The 18,155-nt window shown below is 33.4% G+C and overlaps 1 protein-coding gene across 1 annotated transcript; it reads right to left on the bottom strand.

Annotated features, from left to right (window-relative positions):
• Window positions 1–9: 9 nt before the first annotated feature.
• LOC115453606 (cell cycle checkpoint protein RAD1) lies at window positions 10–6,256 on the bottom strand. Its single transcript, XM_037436672.1, has 7 exons — window positions 4,888–6,256; window positions 4,382–4,819; window positions 3,710–3,847; window positions 2,303–2,406; window positions 1,637–1,868; window positions 905–1,036; window positions 10–153 (listed from the first exon to the last, which is right to left on the bottom strand). The coding sequence occupies exons 2-7, from the start codon at window positions 4,487–4,489 to the stop codon at window positions 40–42; spliced, it is 828 nt and encodes a 275-aa protein (XP_037292569.1). The 5' UTR covers window positions 4,490–4,819; window positions 4,888–6,256; the 3' UTR covers window positions 10–39.
• Window positions 6,257–18,155: the final 11,899 nt, after the last annotated feature.

The raw sequence follows: 18,155 nt of genomic DNA, 5'->3' as shown, positions 1-18,155 counted from the left end.
TATAGACACTATATTTTGCATATTATGTTTTATTTTAACTTAATCGTCTAGTAACGGTACAATGTAAAACTCTGAGAACATCTGCCGTTGGTCTTCCTTTTCTAGCTTGAGTTGGAGTAATAGAAGCCCGTTAGAACTGCATCTAAGAACTACCTGTAATTTTTTTTACTTCTTACTTGTAATAAAAATAATGAAAATCGACTAACGGGAATACTCGTAAAACGACTATAATAAGAAGAATCAAATTCTTTAATGCATCCATTATACCTTTTAAGTTGGTTAGATAAACTTCTAAAGCTAGCGCGTTCGACACACTCAGTTATGTTAGTGTCTACGAACCAAAAAAATAGCATAATGTAATTATGACGTTTTTTTTAACGGACTGTATAAAAACATCGATAAAAAAGTGTTGGTGAGTATTGTGAAAGTGCCAGATTTAGTAAGCCGACCTTTACACATTTGTATTGTTTTTAAGTACGCAACGCTAGCGCTACAACCCATACTAGGCGTTTAAAAACTCTACAGTTGCGGAAACACACGTCTTGTGTAAAAATTAGCACTACAGCAAAATAAGCTGTGTTTTTTGTAGACGGTACACAGAATACACACCTGTGGTGTGGTCCGTGTACTAATCGTTTGTCTGCGCTAAATATAAAATGAAGAGATGAATGGCTAACCTAATGGTATGTTCTACGATTGTCCATAAACAAATAAAGGGACGATAAATAATCATCGATGGTCTATAATCATCGATTTTTTAATATCGACGTTTTTTATAATCGTACATCGATATTTATGAAACGATGTATCGATGACAGCACCGATACATCGTTTCATAAATATGACAATATATTTCTAATATCGACCATGCCTGGTAACAAGTATGAATGACCATTAGGAATACCTTAGATGATATCGCAAGAGCCTTCATTATAAGTCGTATGTGAGGCAGCTGGTACTTCAAGGTCACTGGATTCTCACATGTAAAGCTCTGCACCATGTCCGAAGACTTCGGTACGTCTATACACGATCGGTCCTGTTGAAGTAATATTTTACTTAGTTACAGGTTTTATGTGGAATATTAACACGAATGCAGTGCTAAAACATTGAACTATCCACCAATGCACTCGCCACGCGGAGAGAGTTATCTCGTACTGGCGTTTGCCCGCGCAACGTGAGTGAGAGACAGCCTGAGGTTGTCAACAGCACTGTTGCGTGAGCCGCAGTCAACGAGTTAAGTACTATGAAAAGAAGTGGATTCAAGCAAAATGAATCTTTGTCAAGATCTTCAATAATTTTCTTTGTATTTACTAGAATCCGCCCTTCTTACTGGATGCTAGCTGATTACGGCAAGAGCCACCATGTTCAGCGTATATAAAACAATTCGATCTTATAAATAATATACTCCCTGTATCTGATCCATTGGGTTCGGATTATCAGCCGTTTTCAATATACGATCTTAATCTTTCATCAGACCATGAAAATTAACCAATGGAAAGGTAATTTAAAGCATTTAAAAATACTTTGTTATGATTGGTCTGTTTTCATGATAGATTGGAAAGAGCGATTGGGATCGTTTATTGAAACGCCTAAATGTATTTACAAAAATTTGCTGCAGCCATATCGCGATGCTCACCTGCATACCATAAGTAACAATGCTGACGTTAGGGTGCTCCGGAGACAAATGCAACTCTATCACGTCGCAGGAGCGTTCCAAGTCCGCCAGCAGGCCTAGAAACGCCGGTGCTTTGAGTACTAGCTTGGCCACTTCAGCGGAATCCTCGTCTCGGAGTTCGAGCACGGAATCGGCGTTCTGTGTTGATATCTCACAGTCTGTCATCACATTGTTCACAGATTGTGGTTGTAACCTGGTGAAATTATTATTATTGTAGAATAATGTCCATATGGCATTACATTACTTTGCCGCGAATATATTTTTTTATTGCCTCTGAAGGCAGTCGAGCTGACAGCCAATCTGATGGTGAGTGGTGAGCGCCGCCCGTAGACGTCGCCAATGTCTAAGCCACAACCAAGTCGCTGCCTACCTTAAAAAACTTTTTTTACGGAGTTATAATGAAAACACTATATCTGACCAACAAATGTCATTGCAAACATTGTCATGCAACAGGAAGATATTGATAATAACCTTAATTAAAAATCATGTTCCTTAGTACTTAACACTAACATGAAGAAAGCTTAAACCTGGTTAATATATCTCATTCTCTCTCAGAAAACACAAAAAATTAGTACAAATGTGGAGCTACAAGTAAAAGTTAGTTTATAATAAAATGTTAACTCTTACACTAATAATAATGGTGAACCCTCACTCCTGTAATACATCTTCAAGCTGGACTCCTCACCGGAACCAAATATATTTAGACACTCCGATAACACTGCTATACTTATCTGAAAAAAGAATATGAATATTTTTTTTTTATAAGTTACAATTTTTTTTTAATAGGTCAGTCTATGTTGTCTCCAGAATAAAAGCCCCACTGCGCACTTTGCAGATTAAAAGTAGCCTTTAGGACTTGTTTTACCGTAATACCATGTATCATACTTATTGTTTTTTATTCTTATTTTAGTATTATATCTATATAGTACTTATGTAGATAAACTTAACCATATTCACATTGGCTTGAAACATGTTCCCCCAAGTATACAGCTTATAATTTTTTTTATTGCTCATTAATACCTAATGATGCAGCTTGTCTGTAGGTAAGCAATAAGACAGCCTAAATAACCCCCTCAAAGGCATTTCTTGCAACATACCTACCAAACTTGGAATTACTAAGTACTATGTGGCATCCCACTGCACTCATCACTCTAAGACAGCTATACTCTAAGTGTGTTCCGCGGAACCCTAGGGTTCCGTGATACCTCTGTCGGGGTTCCGCAAGAATTTAGAAAAAAAAATCAAAACACCTCTCTCTGGTCGCTCCGCAGCCGCGCGGACTTCTCGGCCGCGCGGAGACAAAACGCTATGAACGTTATTTATTTATTTATTTGTATTTGTAGAAACATGTGTTACAATAGCTGGTACAATATCTCATAAGTTTGGTATCAACAATTTTATACTTGTACAACCCGTTCGCTCTAAGTTTGCCGGTCTGTGGAATGCGCGTACCCTCCCCCACGTGACATCAAAACTTATAATGTGTCATAGTTTTACCCAAATATGTACGTACACAATTTTTATTGTTACAATTAAATAAAAAATATTTTTTATTATGTTGACGCCGAAGCTAATTAGAGTCTCCAACTGTCTGACATCAAACCTGATATCAACCAATTGATAAAAGATAAAAACAGTTTCATACCTCCCACTAGTTAGATTTTTTCTTTTTAATGTTTTCTATTATTGTCCTTGCCAAGTGGTGAAGTAAATAATAATTAGTAACTGTTACATTGTACTTTTATTATGCTGATTAATAAAAAATACACTTATAAAAACAATTGTTTTATTGTAGGGTTCCATCAAGTATTTTGCTTCCCAAAAGGGTTCCGTCATTTAAAAAGTTTGAGAACCACTGCTCTAAGACATAGAATGTTAAGTCTCATAATGTCCTGTAATTACAGCTACAATATCCTTCAAACCAGAACACAATAGTGCACTCACACTACCTGGCGGTATATATAGGCAACATGGTGGTATCTACCCATACTCGTCGCATATGAGAAACCTGCCACCAATAAAACAATAATTTACCTTAAACATAACATCCACATCGTCCCGTACATGGTATTCTGTAAAGTTATCAGATGGAACATATGCTGATGCCTGAACACATTTACCTTCTTCAACAGTGAGCTTCAGACCTTCAGGGAGTGCGCAGAACACGGCTGTCTGGAAATATTATAGGAATGTTAATACTTCAAGTAAGAAAGGTATATTGTAGCATTGACTAAAATATGAATCAAGAAAGTGTAGAGTTATTGGATGTTTTGGATATAATATTATAGAATACAAAATACAAAGAGGTACTACATATTGAAATACTAGACATTACATGTTTAAATAATCTTAGAGTTGTATCTACATGGGAACCTTCTTTAGAAGTTCCACATTATATATTTCCAAAGTAGACAATGTCATAATACAGGACTTTAGAAGTTCTACATTTAACCCAAATGTACTCTGCAGAATAAAGCTTTCTTATAAACATCCAAACAGCTTTACAAATTGACAGTTTAGCTATTTTTATATGTGTATACAGCAAAGTGACTTCACTGCACCTGATCGTAAGTAGAGTGGGATACAATAGAACATTGATTGATGAAAAATAATTGCTCAATAGTCAACACAATTATACTGGCCTGTAGGAAATGGGTATTCACAGGCTCGTCATCAAAATCCTTGTTACATTTAAAAAATACAAACCTCCTGAAACTGTATGGCCTTTAACAAGCTACATAAAGTCTTGCCAGAATCCATGGAAGCCGTAAAATAATACTGCGAGTTTACATCATCCATTTTGCTCCAATTCATACATAGACTTCAATAGCATCAAGTACTGGTCTGAAGTCACTTCGTGCACGACCGTTCTGCCCAGGATTTGCGCGAGTCTTCCCGCCAAAATATGCTTGCATGTGACCTCAATCCTCTTTTCTATTACTTGGTGTTTGAAAGCCTGGCACGAACAATAATTTATTCTTGGAAAAAGACGATAACATCGGTCGTTTTCGCCATTCACTTCTATTAATATACGAGGCTTGTTCGCGTAAATTGTGAATGTTGAGTATTTTTCTAGTATGTCCAGTGCTTTCTGCAATGTTACTCCGAATATTGAATACAATGATAATAATTCTTCATCTGAAACTATAAAAAAAATTATCTTCAACATACAAGAAGACGAGCAATATAATTGTATGTTATTTACTATTTACCTTGCTTTATTGTCGCTTTATTAATGCGGTCCTCTATTTGTTGCAATATTAACTCCGAAAAATCTTGTACAGAGAGAGAATCATGACTCATTACAAATAAAAAAATTAAGAATCATATCATACATTGAAGATAGTCCAAAAGTATTTAAACTACCAAAACTGAACTTGCAAACATTGTTACGCATTAGAAATTTGAAATATTCTTATATTATGACTTTCACCGTTTATTAATGATTTTGTCAATGTCCATTCGTAATATCAAATATTATAAACGATTTCTATAAATCAATAAGCAGTTAGTAGTGACATAAAATCCAATTAAAAATTCTATAAGATTCTATAAGAAAACGAAGAGAATTATAATTTTTTAACAGTAGATATTCTGTCAAAACTCAAAATTGACAGTTCCCGCCACAACAATAGTGAAGTCAGGTTACTCTTTATGTAGTTAATAGGTTAATTGAAAGGCGGGTATTAACTCGCTACAAAATTAATTTAATACCTTGATTTAGGTGAAAATATTTTATCGTTTGTATTATTATAAAACTAAATTTAGATTTCTGTTTCGAGTTAAAAACGCACCTCTCGCTTTTGACAACAGTGTCGAGTTGCGCGGTTATTGTTTATGTTTTAATTTCTTATAGTGTTAAACTGTGTTTTGATTAAAGTTTTTTACATTTGTGTTGTGTAATAAATAATGGCGTAAGTATGCGTGCAAGTTCTAATGCATTTTTAACTAATTATTAAACTGTGGAAAAAAAAGCAATTCTAAAAATATATAACTTTAAGAAATAAAGTTATTTAAGTGCCCTTTGTTTTATAATTTACAGTGAGTTGTCTCGTCGAAGAGTTAATTATACTCAATAGGAGAAATTATGGGAAATTTTATTCCAAAATAAATCATTGGCAACGGGATACAACAAAACTTCCCAAGCTAGAGAATTTTCGAGTGTTTTTGCCCGAAAGCAAGTCACAAGTGGCCACTTATACTTTCTAGGAGCACACATGCTGCAAAACTATTACATTTTAAAATTGATATTGCTCATTTTTTGTGTTTAATAACAAACAAGACCAATCCAGGCACAAAAATACTAACTTGTTTTGAATCGCTTATTTTGACAGAAAACCGACTCAGTTTAGGTTCAATTGTATATAATGGTACGACAAAGAACGAATGATAGTAGATTCCGATTCAATATTGAACTTGATTAGGCGGTGACGTATATTGGTCGTGTTTGACGACATTATGGTACAAAATAGCGAACCAGTTCAGTCGGCCTAGCATGCGCATCACGAGATATCTCGAGAACGAGAGTAGACAAATTGTCGATGTCGATTAATATCTCGTTTTCTCTAACATGCGCACCACGATCGACAAATTCCTCGTTGAAGACATAAGTTTACTCGTGAAGACAAACCGATGTTGCCGATTGAAATATATATTCTAAACATTTTATTTTCTAATATAGCTACAATGGTTTTAGTTCATTCCATTTTATAGATCTATGATCCAATTAGGTTTTTGACGTTTTATGTGACAGTTTATGTCATAACAAAGAGCATAATGTAAATAAAAAACGTAAATAAGTAAACAAATTCAAAATTAATAATAATATTGTACAATATAATAAGGATTCTAACACAAAATAACAGCTCCGCCCTATTTTGGACTACGAAATAACAAGACACAAATCAAATAAAATCTAATAAGACAATTATTTGTACGAGTATATGGTGCCCAAGCCGAACTTTACCTCGGGTGACTACGCCCCGCCGTGAGAACGATGTACCATAATGCCTAATGGAATCAGTAGTCCAATCGGGAAGGAGATGGCTGTGGCTTTGGACCTCACAAAATACCCAATTGATGTAAGTATAGTGAAATAATAACCTTATTAGCAAAACACCAATGTTGTAAGTTGAACTTTGCAGCCACAAACCTCAAGTTTGTTCTTATTCGATGGTAATTGATGTTTTTTAGTATTAGTGTTTATTAAAATATGAAGTAAGTATATATTTTCTTTTTGTTTTAGTTCCGTGAATCAAGTCCCTCTACATTCATTGGAATGTCCCCAGCCCAGCAGTCAACACCATGTTGAAGAGCTTACCAAATACTACTCCCAAAAAGTTTTTAGTTGCTCGGTTTGAACTTAATACTTTTAATGAAAGTATGTATTTTTATAACCAGTTTTTTTTAAAAAAAACTACATTTTTTAAATACTTAATATCATGTATATATATTTCGTTAGGTATCTTTATTTATACACTAGATAAAACATCTGTATGTTAGGAAATTTGGTTCTGTTCTGTTGTGTTCTTGTTCTGTTGGTTTAGGAAATTAATAATATAAGTAAACTGCAGCAATTACTTGAGAGTGCAATTTCTGTTTCTTGTAAGTGTTCATAGTATTTCATTACAGTAATTGTAGGACATTTGTTGTATAACAAGTTATTATGAAATATTATATTGTTCTATTCTATTTTGTGTAGAAGATTTTGTTGTAATAATGAAAACTATCTTGATATTTAAAATGTGAATATAATAAAATATACATTATTTACATAGGAAAATATCTATTTATTATAATTGAGGTCATCCTGCTTGAGAGACACTTGCAGGTACTGATAATTGTACAGGTTCTTCTCACATATGATGGTCATTTATAATAGTTTCCTCCATTGGAACACTGTAACATAAAATACTGCATTACCTACAGTTACTTAACAATAGTAATATAATGTGAAGTTGTACCAGTGGTAAAATAATATAGTCAAACAACAATTTGAAACAGTGTATAACCATATATCCATTATTGTTAAGTCCATCAGTATACAATCAGTGTAAATGAAGTTTTTAATAAAGAAATAAAGCAAGATATTGTTTGTTTATATTGTTAAGTTGCATAGTAATAGTATCTTCTCCGATACCTGGCATTCACATTAAGAGTTTTGCTGTTTGAATCCATAATGTGACATTTTTTGGTAACATATAGGTACTAGTTTTGCAAAACATAATGGTAAAACAAGTTACTCATTTGTATTTGTAGTATTAAAATAAACAAAATTAAAACTGCAATTAATCTGATTAAATAGCTCTTAGTACCCTCATTAGTTGGCACACTAATTTCATTTTTATGAAAGGTAACACGCTATGTATTAATTGTGAAGATATTTCTCAAAGTACATTCATTTTTATTTCTATTAACTCTAATAATTAATTAATGGTACATTACCAGTTGAACCTTGGTGTTGCAGGCATCCTTCCTCATTTTTTGATATTGTGCACTTTGTGGCTCATTAGGAGGTAATATTTTTATATGGGTACAATCTAAGAGCCCTAACATACTTTGCACGTAAAATTCACGAGTCTCACCTAAAAAAAATAAGTAAACAAATTCAAAATTAATAATAATATTGTACAATATAATAAGGATTCTAACACAAAATAACAGCTCCGCCCTATTTTGGAGTACAGTAACAAGACACAAATCAAATAAAATCTAATAAGACAATTATTTGTACGAGTATATGGTGCCCAAGCCGGACTTTACCTCGGGTGACTACGCCCCGCCGTGAGAACGATGTACCATAATGCCTAATGGAATCAGTAGTCCAATCGGGAAGGAGATGGCTGTGGCTTTGGGCCTCACAAAATACCCAATTGATGTAAGTATAGTGAAACAATAACCTTATTAGCAAAACACCAATGTTGTAAGTTGAACTTTGCAGCCACAAAGCTCAAGTTTGTTCTTATTCGATGGTAATTGATGTTTTTTAGTATTAGTGTTTATTAAAATATGAAGTAAGTATATATTTTCTTTTTGTTTTAGTTCCGTGAATCAAGTGCCTCTACATTCATTGGAATGTCCCCAGCCCAGCAGTCAACACCATGTTGAAGAGCTTACCAAATACTACTCCCAAAAAGTTTTTTAGTTGCTCGGTTTGAACTTAATACTTTAATGAAAATATGTATTTTTATAACCAGTTTTTAAGAAAAACTACATTTTTAAATACTTAATATCATGTATATATATTTCGTTAGGTATCTTTATTTATACACTAGATAAAACATCTGTATGTTAGGAAATTTGGTTCTGTTCTGTTGTGTTCTTGTTCTGTTGGTTTAGGAAATTAATAATATAAGTAAACTGCAGCAATTACTTGAGAGTGCAATTTCTGTTTCTTGTAAGTGTTCATAGTATTTCATTACAGTAATTGTAGGAAATTTGTTGTATAACAAGTTATTATGAAATATTCTATTGTTGCCTAAATTTGTGTAGAAGATTTTGTTGTAATAATGAAAACTATCTTGATATTTAAAATGTGAATATAATAAAATATACATTATTTACATAGGAAAATATCTATTTATTATAATTGAGGTCATCCTGCTTGTGAGACACTTGCAGGTACTGATAATTGTACAGGTTCTTCTCACATATGATGGTCATTTATAATAGTTTCCTCCATTGGAACACTGTAACATAAAATACTGCATTACCTACAGTTACTTAACAATAGTAATATAATGTGAAGTTGTACCAGTGGTAAAATAATATAGTCAAACAACTATTTGAAACAGTGTATAACCATATATCCATTATTGTTAAGTCCATCAGTATACAATCAGTGTAAATGAAGTTTTTAATAAAGAAATAAAGCAAGATATTGTTTGTTCATATTGTTAAGTTGCATAGTAATAGTATCTTCTCCGATACCTGGCATTCACATTAAGAGTTTTGCTGTTTGAATCCATAATGTGACATTTTTGGTAACATATAGGTACTAGTTTTGCAAAACATTATGGTAAAACAAGTTACTCATTTGTATTTGTAGTATTAAAATAAACAAAATTAAAACTGCAATTAATCTGATTAAATAGCTCTTATTACCTCATTAGTTGGCACACTAATTTCATTTTTATGAAAGGTAACACGCTATGTATTAATTGTGAAGATATTTCTCAAAGTACATTCATTTTTATTTCTATTAACTCTAATAATTAATTAATAGTACATTACCAGTTGAACCTTGGTGTCGCAGGCATCCTTCCTCATTTTTGATATTGTGCACTTTGTGGCTCATTAGGAGGTAATATTTTTATATGGGTACAATCTAAGAGCCCTAACATACCTTGCACGTAAAATTCACGAGTCTCACCTAAAAAAAAAATGATTCCATTATCTATAAATCAAAATACTTCAATTGATATTAAACTCAGCTACTTATGTAATTAAGTATGTAATAAATATATTCAATTACCTTTAAACGGACGGCTATGCCTTTGGCTTGAGACTCCAAATCGGGAGCAAACTTTTCTTTAATATACAATGCCATTCGTTTTGTAGCAAAGGGATATCATAAATCAATTAAGTATAATATGTCTTCTTTCCACTTTACACGCCTCTCGTTTGTCGTATATCGATATTATTTTACTATAGTAAGATACCACCATCGCGTTTTAACGAATAAATTAAATTGATAATTTTCTCGGTTTATCTCTTCGTACAATATCAAAGAAGACAAATATCTCGTTTACGTGTGTCAAAAAACGATAAAATTATTTGCTCATGTTAGGGTTTGTAGACAAAAATACCACAGATTAATAAAACATTAATTTTTCTCTACTTTTCTCGTGACAAGTCGAGAAAATGAGCGCGCATGTTAGTGTCGGTAGACATATAGAGATAAACGACAAAATCACGAGAAAATGTGTCGACAAAATTTTGTCGTCGTGCGCATGCTAGGCCGGCTGAACTGAGTCGGAATAAGAAATGATGGTAGGCCCACAGCAAAGGCTAGCTGGAGTGCCGGAGCGACGAGCGATACGTCCTCTCTCTAGAAAGGCTCAAGACGGACTAATTTGAAACGATTTGCGCGTTGCGTTTTATAGTGGTATTTAAAATATTTATAGAAAAATAACAGAACTAATTTTGTTGAATTTTTAAATTGCATGTTTTTAAGGAGATGTTCTTCTATTATAGTAATCCAAAATTATATTCAATTAAGTAAGATATAGTGATAAAAAAAAATCATTTAAATGACCAACATTTCGATATTTTTTCTCTACTAACTTTTTTCTTCAGGATCTTTTTAGTTAGATAAAAATAACATATTGTTATGTTACTTAGTGGTTTAAGATATTTTGAGCTTCGAAATAGACGTTCGAAGCGCAAATTTGAAAACCTCTGTTCAGTAATCATTAAAGAATTTACAAATACTCAATAAATCTAAAAATTTTCTCTACTAACTATTTAGACAACAAAATTTTCTATAATAATTACTAATTCATATGTTTTTAAAATAATGTTTTGATGGATATTATCTCCTTCGAAAAGTGCTGTTTTTGAGACATACGGCGCGCGGATGCGTAAACGCTCTTATTAATGGTTGATTTAGTAACGGGCTGTTAGATTTCCTTTATAGGACGTTCGATATTTTAACACTCGTGTTAATTCTAATGCCCGATTACTTAATGCCGTTTAATTAAGAAATTGGTGAAATTGGACCTAAAGTTTAAAATAAGCTTTTCTGTGGTTAAAAAAGCTGTTAGATGAATCTTTAAGTTAACAAGGATTTTGTAGCCATTGCTATTAATTAAGTGCCTTAAATAAGTGCAATAATATATAATAATAAGTTTAAATTAAAGGTATTACAAAGTGCTGTAATAATTTTGTGATTTGCTGGAATTACTCGTTGATCTTACTTATTGTTTAAGAACAAAATTTAATTTAATAAAAATATTTATTTGAAAGAAATCTAATTTCTTAGATTAGAGGTTATCAATTCGACGTGAATTTTTTTTGTATGTTTGTTACCTCAGAACTCATTAACTTATGAACCGATTTGGAAAATTCTTTTTTTATTCGAAAGAATTTCTCTCCAGATTGGTCCTATAAAATTTTTTTCAACATCGCTTCGGTAGTTTGGTTTTAAAATTAAAAAAAAACTAGAATAATTATGTCGTCCAAGAAAACGAAATCGCGAATTTAGCTTTCCTGTGACGTATTTAGTTATGTTTTTGCATTGAGTTTGGTTGACTGTACTTCTCACATACTTAGGTATATATATAGCATAACACCTTTTCCCCGTGTCAGGGGTAGGCAGAGGCGTAACATTTCATCGCGATAGTCGTACTGTGTGTGAAACATATCAGTTGTGTTTTTGGGTTGGGTTTAATTGACTCTACTTCTTACATACATACATATATTTATATAGCATCACACCTTTTCCCCTTTTTAGGGGTAGGCAGAGATGTAACACCACAGCGCGATAGTTATAGTATGATCGAAATATATCAGTTGTGTTTTTGCGTTAGGTTTGCTTGAATCTACTTCTTACATACATATATATATATATAGCATCAGACCTTTTCCCCTTTTCAGGCGTAGGCAGAGGTGTAACATTTCAGCGCGATAGTCGTACTGCGTGCGAAACACATTAGTTGTGTTTTTGTGTTGGGTTTAGTGGACTTTACTTCTTACATACATACATATATATAGCATTACACCTTTTCCCCTTTTCAGGGGGTCAGGCAGAGTGTTACACCAAAGCGCGATAGTTGTACTGTGAGCCAAATATATCAGTTGTGTTTTTGTGTTAGGTTTGCTTGAATCTAATTTCTTACCTACATATATATAGCATCACACCTTTTCGCCTTTTCAGGGGTAGGCAGAGGTGTAACATTTCAGCGCGATAGTCGTACTGCGTGCGAAACACATTAGTTGTGTTTTTGTGTTGGGTTTAGTGGACTTTACTTCTTACATACATACATATATATAGCATTACACCTTTTCCCCTTTTCAGGGGTAGGCAGAGGTGTTACACCACAGCGCGATAGTTGTACTGTGAGCCAAATATATCAGTTGTGTTTTTGCGTTAGGTTTGCTTGAATGCCATTGAGACGGTCTATTTTTTACTCACACAAAAAACCAAAAAATAAAAATAAATTTAACAAAAAATTAAACCGCCTTCAAAATCCACTCAAAACCAAAAAATAATTTCACATAACAAGTATATGTTGGATACCAATTTTGGAATCGGTGCCTAATTAAAATTGCTAGTTAAGCTAGATAAATACATTAACGAATTTACGAAAATAATGTGCTGCCAGCGTACAAAGTCAGCAAGTCAGATCGTCTCCGGAGATAAACACACCGCCGCAGCTCAGCAGATGGAAGCTATTAAGATAATATTTAAATTTGTGAACTGTACACTACCCAAATTCTTCCCCTGTATAGCTGGTCAAATGTGGGTGTATTACACTTCCTGCCTCGAAAAAAGAGGAAATAAAAAGATGAAACACCATACATGTGCTTGGTATTACACCTTTCACTGTGTATGTTGTAGTACACGCAAACCTACTCCTTTTAATTGATTTGAAAGAAATTTAGCTCATAGATGGACTATGCAACAAATATAGCTAACTAGCAATTTTAATTAGGCACCGACTCCAAAATTGGTATCCAATATATACTTGTTATGTGAAATTATTTTTTGGTTTTGAGTGGTTTTTGAAGGCGGTTTCATTTTTTGTTAAAATTATTTTTATTGACAAAGATTAAATTTATACGGTTATTTTTAATTATTATGTTTATAATGCTACTTACAGAATTCAGTTATTTGCTAATACTGTCTTATAAATCTACTTATAAAATTTGTTATAGAATTTGATAAATAGAAATATTATACCAGATACATTACAAATTTAACCGCTGCGGAGCCTTCCTCATCCTATTTGATCTTCTAACATCATTCGACTCCTCAACCACTTCTTCTTTCCCACCCTTTCCCCTGCATCAACATTCACATTCTGACTTTCCCCAACCACAATATCTTTTTCCTCAGTTTCCACTGTCTCTCTTTTATCCATAACATTTCCACCTTGCTCCTCACTGATTAAAAAATCCTCACTATGATTTGGTTCCATTACAGGTAATCCTACCTGAGTAGTTTCATAAGGTGCAGGATTATGATTTGTATTTATCTACGCTATCTATATTTACTGAGATATTTACAATAGATCTGACATTACAGACGTTTTGTTATTAAACCTTTTACCCAATTCTTTTGGCCATTCAAATTTTTACACCAAAGATTATCACCTATTTCAAATGTATTTTTGTAACAATATTATTTGGCTTTAACATTTCAAAACGTGACCTAGGTTTGTACTTAAATATTATCTCATTTGGAGAATACCCTGTTGAATTTGGTGTATTTCTATAATTGAATAAGAAATTTTGTAAAATAATCTCTTTAGAAAATGGTGTATTTGCATGATTTTCCAAAAGCCTTTTTAATGATTTTTTTACTGTCTGTACTGTTCTTTCTGCTAAACTATTTGCCTATGGGTGGTATAGAGGACTTTTAATAGGCTGACACCCATTTACTTTTAAAAATATTATAAATTCCTGTGATGTAAATTATGGCCCATTATCACTTACTAACTCAGCAGGTACATACCTCCATAATAGCAAATGTCTGACACAGCTTTTCTATCACCATTTCTGCATTCGTGTTTTTAATTGAATGAATTTCAATGAAAAAAACGAATTTTCATTGAATGAACCATTTTGATTTCGAATCCACTATTAGAAGATACGTACCCGATTCTGTCATAAAAAAATCTACATGAACTATTTCAAAATTACTTTGACATGGTTTCCATGATGTCAATGGACAACTATTTGTGAAATTTCGACTGGCCTGACACAATTCACAACCTGCTATAAATTTTTCTACATCTTCATTGATTCGAGGCCACCAACAATATTCTCTTATTAACATTTTAGTCTGAACCACCCCATTATGACTTTCATAAAATAACTTACGAATCCACGAAGTCCACTTCATCGCGATACTTTTCTTGCGGCTGTTGCCACTTACAACAAGAAAAACCCTCAAAACAAATTGAACACCCTTCACATTGGCTTAGGCGGGCCATCTACTCCTGTCTTTGTGGCGGAACACCTCACTCCAAAGAATAAGGCTCTGCACGCAGAAGCACGCCGTATTGCCAAAGATGCTGGTTATCAGTTCATATGGGTCCGTAATGGACGGATCTACATACGTAAAGATCAATTTAGCCAAGCTATTTACATTCGTAATACCGATAGTCTTAAACTTTTAACTAAGTAGTAACATATTTTACATACATATAATATTTTTATTTTCTCTTTAAAACACTTATTTAATTATTAAAACCTTGTCATAGTTATAGAGACTTCCTTCAATAAATTTAATGGATTTATACTATCAAAACACTCGAGGTATCCGTACAAAGACTAGTGACATTTATAATAATATACTGCAATCTAACTATAATATAATTGTATTTACGGAGACATGGCTAAATTCAAATATCTCGGACAGGGAATTTATAGATGAAAGATATGTTGTGTATCGGAGGGATAGGCTTTGCACCGCGCAGTCTAAGAAGGATGGTGGTGGCATTATGATCGCTGTTTCTAGGGAATTCGAATCTTATCGTATGCAACAATGTGAGAGTGATTGTGAAGACTTGTGGGTCTCAGTTTACATTAATATTCACAATGTCGTGAAAAAAATTGCTATTTGCGCTGTATACTTACCACCACCTGCCAGATTGGATTCATTATCTAATTTTCTTAACAACTGCAATAATGTCTTAGAAAATGTTAAAGATGTCGTTATATTGGGCGATTTTAACCTAGGTTCTATAATTTGGCAAAATAATAATGTTGATTTACCCACAGTCCCTTGTAACTATAATAATTCACTCGGATACTGTTTAACTGATTTCATTAGTGCAAATAATTTACATCAACTAAACACAATTAGTAATGAAGATGGTAGAGTCCTAGACCTCATTCTGACCAACATATCATATGCCACCGTCGCACCCCCATTGGATTTGATTTCAAAATTGGATCCTAAACACCCTAACTTATTACTACATTTACCCCTTTCAAACATGAAATACCTTAATCAAAAACGCGAACTAGTTACAACTATTTCAAAGCAGACTTTAATAAAATTAATTCCTTACTTAAGGCTGTCGATTGGAAAATGTTATTAGACTATGGCGAAGTAGATGATATGGTTTCAGCATTTTATGATACGTTAAAATGTATTATAGAAACGCATGTACCTAAACGTAACCGTAAAAATTTTAAGTTCCTGCCATGGTATACGAAAGACCTCATAGCCCTGTTATCTGAAAAAAACAAATTGCGCATGAATTATCGTATACATAAAAATCCGAGAGACAAATTTGAGTATGAACTTCTTCGTAAACGTTGTCATAAATTTATTCGCAAGTGCCACACAGAATATAAAGAATTAATTGAATCGAACATTAAAAAAAACCCTAAGTCCTTTTGGCGCTACATTAAAGACAAGCGTAAAAGCGAATCTTCTATACCAGCCCAAGTTTCTCTTGATAACCAAACTGCTAGTTCCGGATATGATATTGCGAATCTTTTTGCTACCTACTTTTCATCTAAAAACACACGTCAAGTGACTCATACTGTCACTAATATCACTACGAGTACTGATAGGATTTCTGTACTTAGCCGCTTGCATATCAGTGAACAAGACATTAATAGAAAAATAAAACAACTAAATATAATGATAGGGCCTGGACCAGACAACATTCCATCATTTTTCATAAAACGTTGTGTATCTACCTTAACTTTGCCCTTATTCATTATCTTTAATAAGTCATTAGAAGCAGGTAAATTTCCAACTGAATGGAAAAAAGCCAGAATATTACCTATTTATAAAAAAGGGGATAAATGCGCTGTATCAAATTACCGTCCAATTTCGATCCTCTCTTGCTTTTCGAAGCTCTTTGAGTCACTCATATGTCCTTACATTACCCGTTTCTTTGGTCCCATTATTACCGAGTCACAGCACGTTTTTGTCGTGGTCGTTCTACAGAAACTAACCTAACTTCATTTATAGCTGATGTATCTCAGGTAGTCGATTCCGGTTCTCAAGTTGACTCTATCTACACAGATTTTAGCAATGCATTTGATAGGGTAAATCACTCCCTTCTGATCAGTAAATTAGAGGATTATGGGATTCACGGATCTCTACTAAACTGGCTCACATCATATTTGGGAAAACGGTCACAGATTGTAGCACTTCAAGGGTTCGAATCTCGGGTATACTATGCCGATTCTGGTGTACCTCAGGGTTCCCACCTTGGACCTATTCTTTTTTCAATATTTATAAACGACATTACCCTGCAGCTACAATATTGTAAATATTCATTATACGCCGATGACCTAAAATTATATCTTAATGTTAAATCGTTATCTGACGTCGCCCTTTTACAAAGTGACTTGAATAGGATTTGGCAATGGTGTTTAAATAATGATATGCAGATGAATACCAATAAGTGTTTTCACATAACATTTACTAGACAAAAAAAACCTATAGCTTCTACTTACACTCTGGCGGGCGATAATCTGCAGAAGGTTACCGAGATTCGGGACTTGGGTATAACACTGGACTCAAAACTTAAATTTAATTGCCATATAGATACCATTGTAAAGAAAGCCGCCAGTATACTCGGCTTTTTAAAAAGAAACTCAAAACACTTTGAATCAAGCACAAAAATTATTTTTATACAACGCCCTAGTACGCTCTCACTTAGAATATGCTTGCTCCGCATGGAATCCTGTCTATGTACAGCACTCTCAACGCATAGAGAGTATCCAGCGCGCTTTCACCAAACACCTTGCCTTATCGTCTTCAGGAATTTGTTACAGAAGCCCATATCCCATACGCCTGAGACATTACCACATGTTATCTCTTCGTACCCGCCGCTCCATACATGACATCACATTTCTCCACAAACTGTTTAGTGGAGCTTATGAATGCAGAAGTTTACTAGAACAAATTAATATAATTGTTCCTTACAATCTCCCAAGACACCCACTGAACAAAATTCTTCAGGGCCCTCCGTACAGATCCAATCTAGGGCTCCATTCACCGGTTAACCGGATATGCGATAGTTATAGTATGATGTGCACTAAATTATCTGATCTTGACATATTCTTGACATATTCTCCGATTCCTTAAAAATATGCAAAAATAAAATGCTGAAATTGTTTTTTTCTCAAACCATAGCCGATGTGGACTAAGTATACATTTTGTTATAAATAATATTTAGAGATGTTATTGAAATGGTATTTGGTGTGTTTATTGCTTTATGCTAACCAAGTTCTTGAATTGCTTATATATGTTGTTTCTTTTATAGATTATATTAATTTTTAAATT

Source organism: Manduca sexta, chromosome 9 (assembly GCF_014839805.1).
Source record: "Manduca sexta isolate Smith_Timp_Sample1 chromosome 9, JHU_Msex_v1.0, whole genome shotgun sequence".
Taxonomy (NCBI): Eukaryota; Metazoa; Arthropoda; class Insecta; order Lepidoptera; family Sphingidae; genus Manduca; species Manduca sexta.
This window is presented reverse-complemented; position numbering and strand designations above follow the sequence as displayed.

Bases quoted from the DNA above. Each gene is read 5' to 3' on its own strand.
- LOC115453606 (XM_037436672.1), bottom strand. From the start codon at position 4,489: ATGAATTGGAGCAAAATGGATGATGTAAACTCGCAGTATTATTTTACG. The intron at 2,407-3,709 runs GTAAATTATTGT...TTCTTTTTTCAG, and splicing joins ATGTGGATGTTATGTTTAAG to ATAAGTATAGCAGTGTTATC. The intron at 154-904 runs GTATTCCTAATG...AAAAAATTACAG, and splicing joins CTCTTGCGATATCATCTAAG to GTAGTTCTTAGATGCAGTTC.